The sequence below is a fragment of the Photinus pyralis genome, unplaced genomic scaffold (assembly GCF_008802855.1).
Source record: "Photinus pyralis isolate 1611_PpyrPB1 unplaced genomic scaffold, Ppyr1.3 Ppyr1.4_LG7, whole genome shotgun sequence".
Lineage (NCBI taxonomy): Eukaryota > Metazoa > Arthropoda > Insecta > Coleoptera > Lampyridae > Photinus > Photinus pyralis.
The window spans coordinates 10,410,734-10,427,655 of NW_022170738.1; the positions used below are offsets into that span (position 1 = coordinate 10,410,734).

General features: G+C 31.3%; 2 protein-coding genes across 8 annotated transcripts; one reads left to right on the forward strand and one right to left on the reverse strand.

Annotated features, from left to right (window-relative positions):
• Positions 1-327: 327 nt before the first annotated feature.
• Positions 328-13,741, reverse strand: LOC116175748 (syntaxin-1A). Of its 7 annotated transcripts, XM_031494026.1 has the most exons (10): positions 13,572-13,741; positions 13,200-13,289; positions 13,045-13,144; positions 10,325-10,399; positions 10,082-10,264; positions 9,960-10,033; positions 9,737-9,874; positions 7,484-7,594; positions 2,492-2,575; positions 328-2,088 (listed from the first exon to the last, which is right to left on the reverse strand). In XM_031494026.1, exons 1-9 carry the CDS (start codon positions 13,602-13,604, stop codon positions 2,498-2,500), a joined length of 882 nt encoding a protein of 293 aa, XP_031349886.1. In that variant the 5' UTR covers positions 13,605-13,741; the 3' UTR covers positions 328-2,088; positions 2,492-2,497. The 7 variants fall into 7 exon arrangements, with proteins under 7 accessions (XP_031349886.1, XP_031349888.1, XP_031349890.1 ...); XM_031494028.1 differs by lacking the exons at positions 2,492-2,575; positions 7,484-7,594 and adding an exon at positions 7,045-7,155; XM_031494030.1 differs by lacking the exon at positions 2,492-2,575.
• Positions 13,742-13,920: 179 nt separating this feature from the next.
• LOC116175749 (GTP-binding nuclear protein Ran) lies at positions 13,921-15,244 on the forward strand. The gene is made up of 3 exons (XM_031494033.1): positions 13,921-14,079; positions 14,289-14,734; positions 14,783-15,244. Exons 2-3 carry the CDS (start codon positions 14,303-14,305, stop codon positions 14,996-14,998), a joined length of 648 nt encoding a protein of 215 aa, XP_031349893.1. The 5' UTR covers positions 13,921-14,079; positions 14,289-14,302; the 3' UTR covers positions 14,999-15,244.
• Positions 15,245-16,922: the final 1,678 nt, after the last annotated feature.

Genomic DNA, 16,922 nt, shown 5'->3' on the forward strand with positions numbered 1-16,922 from the left:
TTTACAGTTTTGCACGTCTAAGAATATGTTTACCAAATTTGGTTCCAATCAATTCTGCAGGAAATAAATAAGAATATAGACAGACACTCAACCGACAGATATTGTCCTATTCCTGGTGCTACATTTAAAATTTCTTTGAAAAGAAAGTTCAACAATGCGGTGTATCTTTCAAGAAAATTCTCTTTCATCCACCTTGGCGCATTCATACTTATTAAACCAAAAAAAATCGCATCGCATATAAAATTAAGATACACCATTGAAAAAGCAAGTGCTTATTCAATGGATACACCTTCAATTAATTCACTTTATCGAGTTAAAGAAAAGAAGGTTCTGGCAAGAGGTTTATATTTCACCTTCCGGTTTCAAATGTACACTATATAGAATTTGTTTTCAGGAGTTTTCTAATTTACAATAAATACAAACTCTGTAAGATTGCTTATGTTCGCTCGAAAGGAATTAGTTTTTTGGAATTCAAGTTTACAAATAAAATTTTATATAAGTATTACTGAATTATTGTCTAACATCTCGATGCACACCTAGGTATGAAGAGGTTTGATTACACATTGTATTTACAAGAGGCCTAATGATTAGAAATATAATCTTACAGAGTTGGTGAACATTTAAATTTTTACATATAAGGAGGGGGCAAACATGACACAGGGGTGCAGCTAGCTAACAAGGTCTTCACAACATATGAGTGAGGAAATTTTGTAATACACAATATTAGTAAAATATGACCAACATTGAGGATTACAAAGTGAACTAATGGTCGGTACCATTTTTGTTAGTGTACAATTATTCAATTAGATTACTTATTCCTAGTTTGAAACAACATTTACAACTGTAATTATGGTCAAGAATTAGTTACGCGATGACCTTCTTTATTCATGTCGTACCAAATTATATTATTTCAATTTAACAAATGGCGTACATGTTCCAATATTCGGTAATTTATATTTTGTAACGATTATACCTAAAAGATCATCGAGAAGTAACAATTTTGACCACAATGTGTAACACCACTAAGTATAACAGCCTAATTTTCTACAACTTCAATATTTTTGTAATTACAAAATTTAACTACATTATAACAGTAAATCTCACTTTGTTACATCAGCATTCGGTGATGCAAGAAGTATAATTAGGTACACATTATAATTAATGGTTCAAATTGAATTGACATGTATAAGTTATTTGAAAGTTATCGGTGCAGTAATCCAGACATCAGTTTACTGGAACTAATCTACATTCAAGTACAGTACAAAATTATCTACAGACATACTTAAAATATATTTATGACGAAAGACTTTTATATTTATACTCACTTTATGAGATCTTAGAAAGCCTACGTAATCGTTAACAAAATATTAAGAAATAATAATTTGTTTTACGCACAGTTATTAATACACTGAACGGAAGACAGGTAGGCATTAGTAAAATATTTACTTTATAGACAATTTATCGTTTTAGTAAACAAATCTAAATTTTATGACTCTCGCGTATAAGGAAAATAGATACCGAAGATACGTACATACAGAAAAATCATATGAAACCTACTGATTGTGCACCTCTCCATCAAAAATGATACTAATTATTGCCTATATTTCTGCTACTGTTATGTTCTACTTTAAACTAATTTAATTACGTTCGTTATATGTATTTGTTCACTCTGGTAACTAAGTACATATTGCAATCTTACGCATAAAAAATAAACAGACCATTATAAAATACACCAAGATAGTTTGAAGAATATAAATAATCGATGAAATCCTATCCTAATGTTACTGTAGCTAATAATTGTACACTAGTATTTATGTTTTAATATATGACACACATTGAATAAATAAATAAAAGATAACAATATATATATATCACACATTTCGGAACCCAACTCCATTACATTATTGCTACATTATGTAAATAAAGCTATATTTTGTCAATTCAGCTATACCATCTACATACTATGAAAAATAATACGAAACTGCGTAGATTTTTAAATAAATATCGAAAGACTATTTAGGTGATTACTGTTGAAGTAAAAAAAGCGACAATCAAATTCGGCCTGCTGAACTTCTGCTGTGTTTGTACCTAAAGAAAAAATATTTTATAATACGAGAAAATTACTATATAAACTATACTTCAAGTAAAGTAAGAGACCTTGCCCGTTCATATTGTAGATACGGTTTCAGAAATTAATCAATTGTAAAGTAGGTAATTAACAAGACGGTGTAAAATTGTTATAACGTTATAAGAGAATATAAGCTGTACGATTTAATTAAAAACAATTTCTCATATCTATACAGATTGCAACGTGGATAGAGCAAACAGTTACTGTACAATGTTAGTTGAAAGCGGTGTTAAAATTACGATGCCAGCTAAACATATAATAATGACAGTAACTTTTACTCAATAAAATTTCACACTTTCAAATTTAAAGGATTGTATTATTTTCTGAAACCAAATCATTTATACTAATGTACACTATTCATACCTAAACTTAGACTAAGTATCCTGCGACTGTGCTGATGAGTATGACGATCAGAATGGAAACGCAGATTAATATCATTATTTTCTTCTGTAGATGAAAGAAATGGTTAAAACAGAAAATTCACATGATATGACTACTGTCAACTCATCTTCTAAGGCCATTTGTCACTTCTTAATTCAAGGATAAATAAGTAACAAAAAAAAATAAAATGATAGAAAAATAACAATTTAATAACATTATAAATATCACTTACAGTATAACATTAAGAACCAATGAATTATATAATACTAAACGACACTTAGCCTGCCTGACTGCCATTTCACATTTTATTATGCACTTCTGACCTATGTCTTTGGCATGTAATGGTGTTAATTTTTAACAAAATATATAAAATAATGGTTTATAAACTAAACAAATAAAGCAAGTTAAATAAAAATAATACCTAATTCAAATTTACCAAATTCAAAAAATGTTGATCAAAATGTATAACAAAACTTCTTTGATTACAACGTTTTTATATAAACTAACCCATCAATATTTATATCTGTGGACTAGCAGAACATTTACAAAACTCCAAAAAAGAGACAGTGTAGTTACAAATATCAGTCATGTCTAATGAGTGAACTGGGATAGTGCCAATCAATTCGATTGTTTTATATTTACACACTTGAATGAATGCAATCGCACGTTGTTTTTAATAATACATCAATGCCAATAAAACTTAGGGACTTTCCGTTAGAACTAAATTTAGATTTTCCAAATGTTTTTGAAGTTACAGGCGCTTGTAATTTATTATGAAAGTTTTTTTTAAAGCAATGGTTTTGGCGATGAAAAGACACATTGTAATCCCTCTAAACATGGATGAAAGAAAATCCAATAACTTGTAACTTCTAACCCATTAAGAATCGACTCACACCAACTATGGTCATTCCAACCACCCCTTTTCATACTAACATGATATCATTAACCACACAAAAAAGATGTACTTACAGATGGAGTAAGTAGCTATTAAACATATTTGTAACAATAAAAGTTACAACATAAGGATTTACTTTTGCTTCGATTCCAATAATTAAATCGTGGTCCTAAATTTGTAAACTTTTTTTTTTACATTATATGCAATAATAGCTGGGTACATTTTTATGAGTACCATCAAAATCTTTCAGAATACAAAATATGTTTTGTTATACAATTAAGAGAGAGTAGCGTGGATTATTACAATTTATACCGTCAACGTTCTATCATTTCTTCTATACGATTCTTTATTACATCATTATATAATTTTATCGTTTGACATGTATCACACTTTCTTTCACTTGTAGTAACCATACCGAGAGTATCATATTCTAATTAAATAAAAAATTTAGATACAATTCTGGCATATAAAAATTAACATGTAACTGCTGCGCACACTTTTTACATGCGATTGTAAATGGGCAATCATTTTAGCTAAATACATCTTTGAATTATTTGCTATGAACACTCATTTTACTTTTGTCTTCAATTAACCTAAGGCGAAGCCCAAAATAATAACTAAAATGACGATTGCTACTATGAGGCAGATAATAATCAATATCTTTTTCTGAAAACAAAAATAAAAAAGGCAAGTTAATAAACATAGTAAATTCGAAGTATCAAAATAAATAAATAAAACATTTACACAACAAAATGTAATATTAATGTAAGCACATGACACTGTTGCATTACACAAACACAACACACAGGATATCGAAAACCTTAAAGTTGTTTTAACCTTTACTGAAACATGCACGGAGAAAGCTAAATAAAATTAAATATCATGCAAATTGAGCACTACCAGCATCATGTGCTGTATATATTATTGTGATTGATTAAAAACTGTCCATATTGCCGCAAGAGAACAATATGTATGTACACTTAGAAGACTGAACACAAGGAGTTTGCATGTACACTACGTTGCCATTTCTATTAAATTACAAATTGTAAAACACAAACGACCATAAATAAACTCAAATTGATGTGTGCAATAAATACTTCCAAAGTAAAAAATGCTCATTTAAAAAAAATTTGTAACTTTAATTTATTTCCAAGCGAGTGCAAATAATAAATAGTAATAATCTTACAATTTATTTACATTTTACAAGTGGATATGATAATTTTAGGAGATAGTTGTCAAGAAGTCAATGAAAAATTGTACTTTTGAACTCCATTTATCACGTCTCAGTTTGGCATTGACAAAAAAAAGAATTAATATATCCTATACCTTACGTTTGATATGAATTTAGGTTCAATACAACAACGCGTAATTCTTGTTCTCCTTGTGTCCTTTTTCCCAAATATAGGTAGTCCAAGATAATATTTATAAGTAGTTGCCATCACCTTGGTAGTGATTTTTTTTCTTCACTGCCCAAATTGCTCCTTCCTCTCCGACCTACTAAAGTTCATATTGGGTATATTACTGGAAGGCAAATCTGACTGGTTAGAAAATACTGTTCAAGGTACAACTACATCCTTGAGGCCTAATTGCATAAATCTCAATATACTTCCATTCGAACAAGTGGTAAATTTGAATTTAAATTAATGAAAAGGATTTGGCTACTATACTCTGTCCAAGCGTAAAATTGGGCAGTATGGGGATACAGTGCATACTTGCCCAACTAAAACAGAAATAATATGAGTAATTTGACAGTACGTACAAGACCTTTGGTAAAATAAAAGAATGATACAATTAAAAGAAGATATATCGCGCGGGTGGGCGAACTACGTTATCATTAGTAAACAAATAAAATAATACTTTTTAAGTGTGTTTTATATCGGGATTTTGCTCGCGATATAAAGTTTTAAAACTCTCGTATAATCACACTGGACACATTTAAAATCCTTGGAAGTCTTGTATACTAGTAGACGTCTTTTTAAATAGAATTCATTATTGGTTAAGTAATCACACTGGGCTCATTTGAAATCTTTAGAAGTCTCTGTGTGATCAAATGTTTTTTTATATGGGATTTACAGTTAGAAGCAGAATCACACTGGGCACATTTCCGTTATTAAAGAATAATATTATTACGATATCGCGCATCCCCAACGTGGGAATGTAACAAGATAAACAATGTACTATCCTAATTACCACCTTTTTTGAAAAAAAAAGGACTTAGGTGACCTGCATTTCCAAAATGATGAAAGCGTAAAAAAGGTGTACACAGAAGTAAAGATATTACCCACAGAAATAATGTATTTAGTGAATTTGTCAAAAAACAGTTTTACAAACCCAATAAGAATTTCATTTGGAACAGACTTTTACAATGAAGATGTTATTTGTAAATGAAAACACAATAAAAGAAACAATTGGTCAAAAAGAGCCCATACTGCACTTGAACATTTGGACGGACCAGCGATTTCAGGACTAGAACCGATTATCAACCAGTCACCAACAATAATAAATGTGTTCTATAACCTATATGATTTCATGTATCCCAAACATGTTGTTTTCTTTACAAGTAAAAAAAAACTGAAATGGGAGTGCCAAACACAGAAAGAGGAAATTTGAATAATGTTCAACAATTTCTCTTGGAAAACTGCTAGTGTACCTTTGTCTCCTTTCATTTACATTTTCTGAATTGCAAGAAAGTCCTTTAAAATGTGCTTAAAGTAAAACATTGTATGAAAATATACAGAGATACTCATCAATAAATAGTCAAAACTTTATTTAGAGTTTGACATCACAATTGATATTCATAAATTTTATAATGTCCATAGTGAATTGATACAAAAGTTGAGACTAAAAGTTGGTTATACAATAGTTCAACGTCAATTAAGTTCACTGATCATTAAGAAATCTGATTGGGATAATTTTTTAATTTTAACCAATAAAATTGTCTCATTTAGTTAACTAAACCGAGATTGAACTATTGTGATACAAGTAGTTATAAATTTTCTTAAAGAACCCACTCGCTAAAATGAGTGTATTGTCAATTTACATCAAGGAAATTTATGTACTCAATTTTTTGTTTTTGTGTTGAATCAAGCATTTATTATACCTTTTGTATGTGTAGTCCTGTATAATATGGATGAAAAAAAGGATCTATTCAGTTATGAAATATAATAGAATTATTAGAAATGAAATTTTTATTAATTTCAATTCAAAATTTACCACTTCGCTCTCCACAAACATTTTGTCTTTCGAGTTATTAAAAATAAATACGCTTTTGTCAAATTATTCTTATGTTCCTATTTTCTTTTCCTATAATCTCTGCCGCTATCTCCGTTTTTTTCTTACCTAGACTTTAAAATGTACTATTCATTGATGATAAAATTTCTTCTGAAATGTATTGGCTTTGCTAAATATTATTTTTCTGTATAGTGTGTTTGCCACAACTTGCCATGCAAAAAGGAAACACATATTAGGTTTCGTTGCCTATAGCATACTAAACAACTGCATGTATTGAGATGTACATCATCAATGGATAAATTATAAATATAGTTACCTAAACAAAAATGTGGGTAAAGTAATGGCATTATCGGAAGTGATAAAGATTTAAAGGATGATACGGTTAAGAATGGATGCCTACAAAACCTACCTGACGAGCTTTACTTTGGTATGCTTGCGCTTTTTTCATTTCCACTCGCCCCGCTTGCACCGCAGTGGTTGTTTGTGAAACATGATATTCTACACGATCTACCATTTCTCCCTAAGGTAAGTTGGGACGGGACAGAAGGAATGGATGATAAGGGTGGTAAATAACGGAAAATGCCAAGGTATACCAAACACCAATGCAGGTAGCGATATATATGTACAACGTACAACATTAAACAGTTAGTGTAAAAAGTGACAAAAGGCACATAGAGTTAGATTATAAATTAGTATGTTAAATAGTGCCAAAAATGCAAAAGGTATTGCGTATAAGCAAACAATAGGGATAAAGGGTAAACGGATACATTTTGTAGGAAAAAGAAACAAAACAAAATTAAAAGCAAGAAAAACACTGTGCTATAAATATAGTTTATGGAACAACTCACCCGTCTGGCTTTACTTTGATACTTCAAAGCTTTTTTTGTATCTTGCGTAGCTGTTTGAACATAATCCACTGCGTGTTCTACATGGTACTCAATGCGATCTATCATTTCACCCTATGTGTCCCAGCAGGAATGGAATTATTTGTTAAGACAGTGAAAAGAACGTGAGCAGAAGCTTAAAGGCACATACAGGATGATCATTCTAATGTTATTATTAAACTACATGTAACATGCATCTTAAACCGTATTATGACTATTTATCCCAAGTTATTGATGTTAATGGCAACAGATGCTTAAGAATCAAATAAAGCATCCTGCTGGGCAATTCGCTATCATATCCGTAAATAAATAAAACACAATAAAGATCCCATTGCGCACGTACAATTTGCCTGTATAATTAGTAAAGTAGAATTAGCACATAAAAATTCAAGTGTATACACAAGAGAGACAGATTTCCCCCTAAACGACTTTCCAAATAGGCTTCACTTAATGCCTTACAACAGCACCTTCTATATTTACGAGCCGTTGTCTGCGGTTGCTGACGTCACGAAAGCCACCGATTACTTTCTGTAGTCTTATATGTGTGCAGGTATATAAACACACAAGCATTTAGTTATTTATTTTTTAAATTTATTCAATTTTCTTATTTGTAAAGTAACACCTATCCGATTCTATTTAGCTATAATTATTTAAATAATTCTCTGAAAATTTATTTGGGCATAATTCGAAGTTGTAATCTTTCATAAACGCAGCACTTCTTTTACAAAGTTACAACGATGAATAATGCACAATGAGTTACTTTGTAAAACGTGTTTTGTTTGCAAGAAGACGCTTTGTGAGGTGTTAATATCAACTATAATGTCTCATATTTTACTAAATAATTATAGCAAAGTAGAATCGGATAGGTATTACATTATAATTAAAATGAGAAAATTGAATAAATATAAAAAATAAATAACTAAATGCTTGTTTGTTTATCCTCCTTTTGTAATGTCAGCAATTGCAGGCGATGGCTCGCAGTTATAGTAGGGTTCTGCTTACAACTATTATCGTAACTATTAAAGAAAATGCGCCAATTAATTTTGTTGTATTGTATTAATCCAGATTGATAAAACAATTGTATAAACGGGTTCATTTATGTACTCTCAATTTTCTTAATTGTTTGTGTAGTGGTTAAATAAACCCATTTATAAAAATTCAAATGCCATAATAATTTTCCAACAGATGGTCCAGTTTTAAAAACTTGTTATTTCACACTGTATGGGACACTGGCCCTTTCCTATAGAGTAAATATGCATGGTTAGACATACATTCTAAAAATTCGTAAGTGAGCACGCATGAATTTATGGTTTTAATTTAAATACGTTCATAATTATATCATTTGAAGAGAAAGAGAAATTAGTTTTAGTATGAGTTCCGATTAATTTTATTTAGTATTTTAGTTTACAGTTATAAAGAACACTTGAATTTATACATGACATTCTACATTTGCATAAAAATCAATATTGTTCACATACTAAAAATATTAGACAGTTAATTTCCATGGAAATAGACCAAAAATTAGTGAACCCAAAGAAACATTTCCAAAATGATTCATTTTTAAAATTCACTTGTGTCCAAGATAAAGATGTCCATCATGGTGATCTCCGAAACCATAGCAGATATGACGATAGTCAAATTAGGGAAAAGTTGTATTGAGTATTTTTTATTATGAATCCAACAATATACGTCACACATAAAAAAACAAAAGTTGGAAACTGTTGGTTTCAACAGGATTGTGCACTAGTGCGAGAATACCTATTGGATAAACTTCCTCGAAATGAAAAAGTTATCAGATGGGTATTCTGGCATGATTACAGCATTGTGCGCGGGTGCACCATCCTGTTGAATTCATTCAATGCAGTATGTACTTTTTTAATAAGCTATATAGAAAAATAAAGTTGATGATTTCTCTGAAACGAAACGAAACTTTTCAGTAATTTGACGATCTATGGTTTCCGAGATCCCCATAATAGAGATAAAACAGTGTATCACTGGCGATTTTAGATTTTATAAAAAATTTTCCCAAACTTCTACCCAAAAAGGGCTCTTCTCCGAACAAGAATATTGATTACAGTGAATTTTTTTTCACAACTGACATAGATTTTCCACTCCTATACTCTTAATGCAAAACAGTTGCACGATAACTGCCAATATATTTTTAACTAGTGAACAGTTTATGCGGTTGCTGTTGAAATAAATTGCATGTAATAATACCTGATTTTCAACTAGCATTGCCATATCCATAAACATATCGTGAAGTTCCCTAATAGAATTTTCTAATTTGATTATATCAGCATGTCGTGCTTCTATATCCGCTAATGTCTGCTTCGCTTGTTGCGTTTCCATAATTATCTAAAACAGGTTAGCGTTAAATTAAAATTAAGATGATGAAAAACAATTCTTTAACACATATTTGTAACTAAATATAATAACTAACCCCTTGAGTAAAAACTGCAGGATTCCCTTGCTCCAACATCTCTTCAAGTTCCTCATTTGTAGTTTGCCTACCAGCTGTAACAATTAATTGTAAAATACTTAAATAAAACTACGCCGCCATACTTATTTCCAATTGCCTTTGTATCCTTCCTTTACAACGTTCCCGATAATCCGTTTGTGTTCGATTGTATTCAGTCATAACTTCTACAAATTTTCGGGATAAAGTCGAGTGTTGAGTCTTTCTTATTCGCAGATCCGCGGATGATTTATTAGTCTGTTCTTCTTGTTCTATGCTTTGTTCTATTACTAAAAAAAATCAATATTATATTGCCCATAATTATTCCAATTTTCTTGTTATGTACCTACCTTTTAACTTGGCACGGACTTTATTGGCAGTTTTTTTTATATCGGCCATAAGATCTTCCAGCTCTTGTTTAGTTTCTAAAAAAAGTCAGTTGCCTATTAACGTGCACAATTCTGAATAAAATTATAAAGCTATGTTATGAAGGAGAAACGAATGTGGAGATTAATGCAACAGGAAAAACTGTCGAGTATGTTCTTCTAGATTGGACATAAATTTTAAAACTACATTATTTACTACATCTGTACTGTGTACAAGTACTCAAGTACTTTTATAGTACTTAGTACTCAGTCCTCAAATACTTTTTTTTCAATGTACTAACTTGCACTCCTACTCAACACTTACGCACTTGTAACATCTACATTTATTAAAATTGACGCGTCTAAATTTGGGAAAGGCGATTCATTTGACAGATATTAGAAGATAAATCTTTTTCCAATATGTGGTAATACAGTCTTTTAATTCTTTGAATAAATTAAACAAATTTGTAAGGCATAGATGATCCAAAGGATTATTTTTCATGTTTATATGCCTACATTTCTAAGTAGTCAGGATAACATAAGAACATTAACCAATTCTATCTTGGTAGCATTCATTCTTTTCAGGTGTATTTAGCCTACTCATTTTATAATTAAAAGCTGTAGATTTTGTAAGATTTGTATAAATTCTTTTTAAATTTTGGCCGTACACAAAAACAGACTTAAAACGCAAAAAAACCTCAGCAAATAAAATAATCAAAAAACAGAAAACTCGACAAATTACATTAAAAAAATTCATCGAAAAATACCAAAATAGAGGAGCATAGGCAACACTGGCAAAACTGATTGTGCAATCTCACAGATGTTAAGACCTTTTGTAGGGGCACCTCTAAAAAGCATTATGCAGTCACTCCGTAGTGTGTAGCGCGTGATGGCAACTTTCATATTTATGAAGATAATTCTTTGAATTTTTAAAACCGTTTTGTATGTAGAATAAAGTGTGGTTTGTTTTAATCCGCAACAGAATTGTTTTGTTTTTACAGAACACTAGTGTTTTGTTTCATTGAAATTACTAAAACTACAAATCATTGTGAGTGGCAGTAATTCACAAAAAATTAAATTTGCAAAGATGGCAAAAATTATGAGAGTGCACCATATCAATGTTTTGTAACTGAATCAAAAAATCATAACAAATGCTGTTGCCCTAAAGACACACACAAGTTTCCTGAACCAGACATGCACACTAGAATATCAATGTGTCGCCATGAGACTTCAATGAACACAAAAAAAGAAAACACACAGAACACACCTGCCTTCTATTTCCTTAAAATTTCCTCTAGATATCCTCAGAATTTCATCAAAATTCTCTAATATTTTCCCAGAATTTCCTCATTCTTTTTAAATGTCCTCCTATTTCCCCAAAATTTCCCCCGAATTGCCTCTAATTTCGTCCATTTCCTACATATTTCCCAACTATTTTATTGACGACTACTTATTTTAGAGGACAAAGATTTCCTTTATTGTCTAAAAATGGCCACCATTTCCCTTCATTTTCCCAACATTTCTAGCACTGCCTTAAATTAGCCCCTTCTGTATGTACAGAGTGGTTCAAATTCGTGGCTTACCATTGGGATCTACGTAACGAGAGATACAGTGTAGGTTAAATTGGGGCATAGTTGCCCCTTTTTGTAACTAAAAAAACGCATATGAAATTTTTTAAAAATTGCCTTAAATTTCCCATGTAGTACTTCAAACAAAGAAGAGAAATATTAGAGAGAATGAGAGGAAGGTATGTCTTTTAAAAACATGGCATAATACCAACAGAAAAAATTCACATTTTATTGCCAGATTCCTTCATATTTTATAATAATAACTTTTGATGTAAATGTTTTTGTGTTGTTTAGAAATAAACTTAAAAAAAGTATTTTCCTTCATCCTTCATATCTTTACTATCTTATCTTCATATCTTTACTATCTTATCTTTATATCTTAAGGTGTTATACCTAAAGCCTTCTATCATAGAAGTAAATTTATTGAACGTTTATTGTTATAGAAACGTGTAGTTGTAGATGATGAAAGTATTATGTATTTATCACTTAACTTAGCAATAAATTTTTATACTTAAAAAAAAAATTTTTATACGAACTGTAAAAAAACAAAAAATAATAATCAGGCTGCCGCGAATTAAACATACAAGTGCCAAACCAAGATTATATATAGCTACGTTTTCTTTTGAAAAAAAAACCATTCTTACAACAACCACAAAGTTTTTGAATGTACAAAAGATTGAGAAAACAAAATTCGAATTCCCAATTATGTTTTTAATTTAACATTTTATTTGTTTAATAACTGTATTATTGCATTCATCAGGGATCCGTACATAGTTTTCTGCTTCATGTTCATATGTAATTTAATATCTGTCATTAAGGAATGTAGGTCATAAAATGGAGAATATTTATGTATTTTGTGTGCCAAATGAATTACGGAAAGTTTTTAAAATTCTGTATGGAAAAAAATTGCATGTAGTAAAAGGTAAAATATTGACTAGTAGCTTGATGGTAGAGACATCTACGTTTTACAATGTAACCTTATGAAAACCATCACAATTTTTGCCATATACTTACACCTACACTTCTGATAATAAAATTATAAATTCAATGAAAGAACTATGTGTCTGCGATCTGCATTGCCTAGTTTATGTGATTATGATTATGGTAATGATAGTAATATCTCTATAAGGAACTTACTTTCATCACTTTGAGGTGCAGATAAAATTGCACTATGTTTTTTCTTAACTTCCTCCACATTTGCTTGAATTTTATCTATCATCTCACGAATTTCTTCCACCTGTAGACCACGAATATTTAAATCAGAACAATACGATATAGGTATTTCAATTTACCTCGGCAAAAAATGCATCCATAAAGCCATCTCGACCTTCCACGTTGACGGATACATCGTCAGGTCCCACATCATCATCGTCACTTTGAGCCTAACACCAAATGCAATGGCAATTAATATCGTTAGATTATTATCATTCAGAATTAGGTACTTTGACAGATATAAAAGGGGTGGGGCAATTGAATGACTTATTAAACTTACCTAACCTAATCTTCTGTTCAAAAAATCTTAAAACTCCTACACAAATCTAATACGAATTTCGCACTTTTAAAATGAAGAATCGACGCAAATTAATTTAAACGGGAAGGTGCACAATTAAAGTGAAGTGTGATAATATTTTCTACGGGATACAATTTTCCAAAAAATTCCTTACCGCGACTAGAGCCGCTAATCTATCCTTGGTCATTTTCAACAGCTACAATAACGGACCTCCAAAAAATTAAATTTTAATAGTAATCCCATTCAAAAGGATTTACGTGGATCGCCACTAAACCTAAGGAACGAAAACTACAACCGCAAAAATCGATACATCTTTCCAACTGGTGCTCCGCAGTGCCTTCCGCTTGTTGCGCATGTTCAATTTACGTCAACGTTTTCTGTGACGTCATAAATAATTTTTTAATAAAATCATTTATTTCTCCGTTATCTGATAGCTAAATTCGTGGTACTTGCAGAAAATCACTTTGATTCTAATTTATTTAGTCAATTTTAAGGAAATTTGACTTCATTTGGAATCGAAAGTAAATTTTCAATTAAGTGTATGAATCATGCCCTTTAGCAGCAAGGAACGCCATTGTGAGCTCTAACGACTTCGCAACGTAAAAGGTGTCATCGAAGAATATCGCATCCATCTGTGTTTTTTCAGTATTTTTAATCGTAAGGTAAGCGCATTTTTTTATTTATTTCCTTTCATTGTTTACAGTTTTGTTCCATACAGCGTACTAACTCGAATAAATTATATTAAAGTGCGTTCCCGAATACGAAAATCCTTTGATACGATTTCGTTTAGCGTCAGTCCGCCTACAAATTAAAATTTAAAGAAACGTGCTTGTAGTTTATAACGGGTTTTTAAACATTTTCTCATTTTTAGGTATTTATAATAAAATGACACAAGAACCCGATATGCCCACATTCAAATGTGTACTAGTGGGAGACGGAGGTACAGGAAAAACAACATTCGTGAAACGACATTTAACCGGCGAGTTCGAGAAGAAATACGTTGCCACCTTGGGAGTGGAGGTTCATCCCTTAGTGTTCCATACGAACCGAGGACCAATTCGTTTCAACGTGTGGGATACGGCGGGACAAGAAAAATTTGGCGGTCTTCGCGATGGTTACTACATTCAGGGTCAATGCGCAATTATTATGTTTGATGTTACTTCACGTGTTACGTACAAAAATGTACCCAACTGGCATCGTGATCTTGTTAGAGTCTGTGAAAATATTCCAATAGTTTTATGTGGCAACAAGGTTGATATTAAAGATAGAAAGGTTAAGGCAAAAAGCATCGTATTCCACAGAAAAAAAAATTTACAAGTACGTATTATTGACGTTTAGAATCTTTAAATTAATTTCTCTTTTTAGTATTACGATGTATCGGCAAAGAGTAATTATAATTTTGAAAAACCGTTCTTGTGGCTGGCCCGTAAGCTAATAGGCGATCCCAATCTGGAATTTGTAGCTATGGTCGCATTGGTACCGCCAGAAGTCCAAATGGATCCCACTTGGCAACAACAAATCGAAAAAGATCTTAAAGAAGCTCAAGAAACTGCTTTACCAGAAGATGATGATGATTTATAGACTTTGTACTCTATTATAATATGGTTCCTTTTTTGGTTTCACACATTGTTTTGTGCCATTTTTAGGATAAACCATTTTCAGACCGTAATCTTACGTTCGTGTAACTTATTTAGAAATTCTCTTTATTAAATCATAAGTTGTGTCAGCTTATTAAATGGAATTCCTCAATTTTTCACTTTTATATGACTTTGGCCGTTTTGAAATTTATGTATTGATCCGTTTATGTTGCAATTCAATAAATAACTATAATTAAGGATTGGCGTTTTTTAAGTAAAAATAACTGCCCATTGTGACAGTTTTTTGCTTATGTGTGTACAGGGTGTTATTTTAAATGGTTGTGGATACAGGCCAATACAGTATCAAAAGTAGCGTGGTTTCATTCTGCTGTGATGAAAACAAGTGCAAATGAAGCACTATCTGATCGATCCCCTCTACCACCCAAACTTATTCTCGTCATACACCCATTATGGTGAGTCTGGCGTAAGTGAAATTTCTGGACATCAGATGCACTTGAACATTTTCACTGGTGTAGCACGAGTACTAGTTCCGCTGAACTGTACTATGCGATCAAAAATGAGTTGCTGTCAAGTCACCTTTGGAATTTTTGTTTGCACATTAACCTACACTTTCCAGGTTTTCTTGGAAATTTCAAATGGAACGATATAATTATTATATATTATCAAATAAAATTAAAAAGTGAAAATTTCAGTAAAAACCGCACGTTGATGTCTGTTTTCCAGGCAGAGATATGGCGAAAATACACAAATTTAAATAGCAATGTTAGATCTTACATCCAACTTGGCTTTCAAACAAAAGACACGCAATAAACGACCCGGCAAGGACTTCGGCTTTGTATCGGAAGTGATGGCAGACAGTTTGAACATTAGTTCTATTTTATTATTTAATTTATTGATTTAAAATTTGAATAATTTATTTGTTGCTCATAGTTTCAAAACTTATATCGAGTGTTAATTTTAATTATCGCTTGTTGTGTGTTCTTTTGTTTGAAAGCCAACTTGGATGAATATAAATATTGCAATTTAAATTTGTGAATACGGGTATTTTCGCCATATCTCTGTTTCGGAAACATTTCAAAATGCGGTTAAATTATGAAAGTCATTTAATGATAAATTTACATAATTAAAAATAGATAATTCAGGTAGGCAACGTTATTTGTTTTGTTTGAGACCCTTGTAACTCTGTATAAACTCTGAATTCAAACTTATATACACTGTGTCCCAGATAAAGATGTCCTCGAAGATGTCTATCATGGGGGTCTTGCAAACCACAGAAGATACGACGGTCAAAATGCGCAATTAAAGATTTCTTTATTTATCATGCTTAAAGAAAAACTAGAAAATTCCGATTACTTCCGAAGATATGCCAAAACAACCGAAATTTGCGTCTCTATTTTTTACTGATGTTACAAAACAGATACAAAGAAATCAAGAAAATTTTCTCATCACTTTTTCTACAAGGCATCGTTGAGATATTTTCAAAAAAAACGTTTCAAGGTGTGACACGGCACACAAAAAAAAACAAAATTTGGAAACCGTTTCTTTCAACAGAATGGTGCACCTGTGCGCAACGCCCTAATCATGTAAGGATATCTATTGAAAAAATTTTTCATTTTCCAGAAAATTTGTTCGATAGGTATTCTCAGACAATTAGGGCGTTTGTGAGCGGGTGCACCATCCTGTTGAAATCAACAGTTTCCAACTGTTATTTTTTTGTGTGCGATACATCGTATTAGTAATAAAAAATGCTACTCAATACAGTATGTACTTTTTTACGGACCCTATAGAGCCATCTATGGTTTCTGAGATCCCCATGATAGACATTCTTATCTTTGACACAGAGTAGGTATAGTACTTGTTTAGTTTGATTATTGACTTTGCGCAGCCGTAAATTCCATCATCTTGCT

Bases quoted from the DNA above. Each gene is read 5' to 3' on its own strand.
- LOC116175749 (XM_031494033.1), top strand. From the start codon at position 14,303: ATGACACAAGAACCCGATATGCCCACATTCAAATGTGTACTAGTGGGA. The intron at 14,735-14,782 runs GTACGTATTATT...TTCTCTTTTTAG, and splicing joins ACAGAAAAAAAAATTTACAA to TATTACGATGTATCGGCAAA.
- LOC116175748 (XM_031494026.1), bottom strand. From the start codon at position 13,604: ATGACCAAGGATAGATTAGCGGCTCTAGTCGCG. The intron at 13,145-13,199 runs GTAAATTGAAAT...CGTGGTCTACAG, and splicing joins TGGATGCATTTTTTGCCGAG to GTGGAAGAAATTCGTGAGAT. The intron at 10,034-10,081 runs GTATGGCGGCGT...TAATTGTTACAG, and splicing joins ACAAAGGCAATTGGAAATAA to CTGGTAGGCAAACTACAAAT.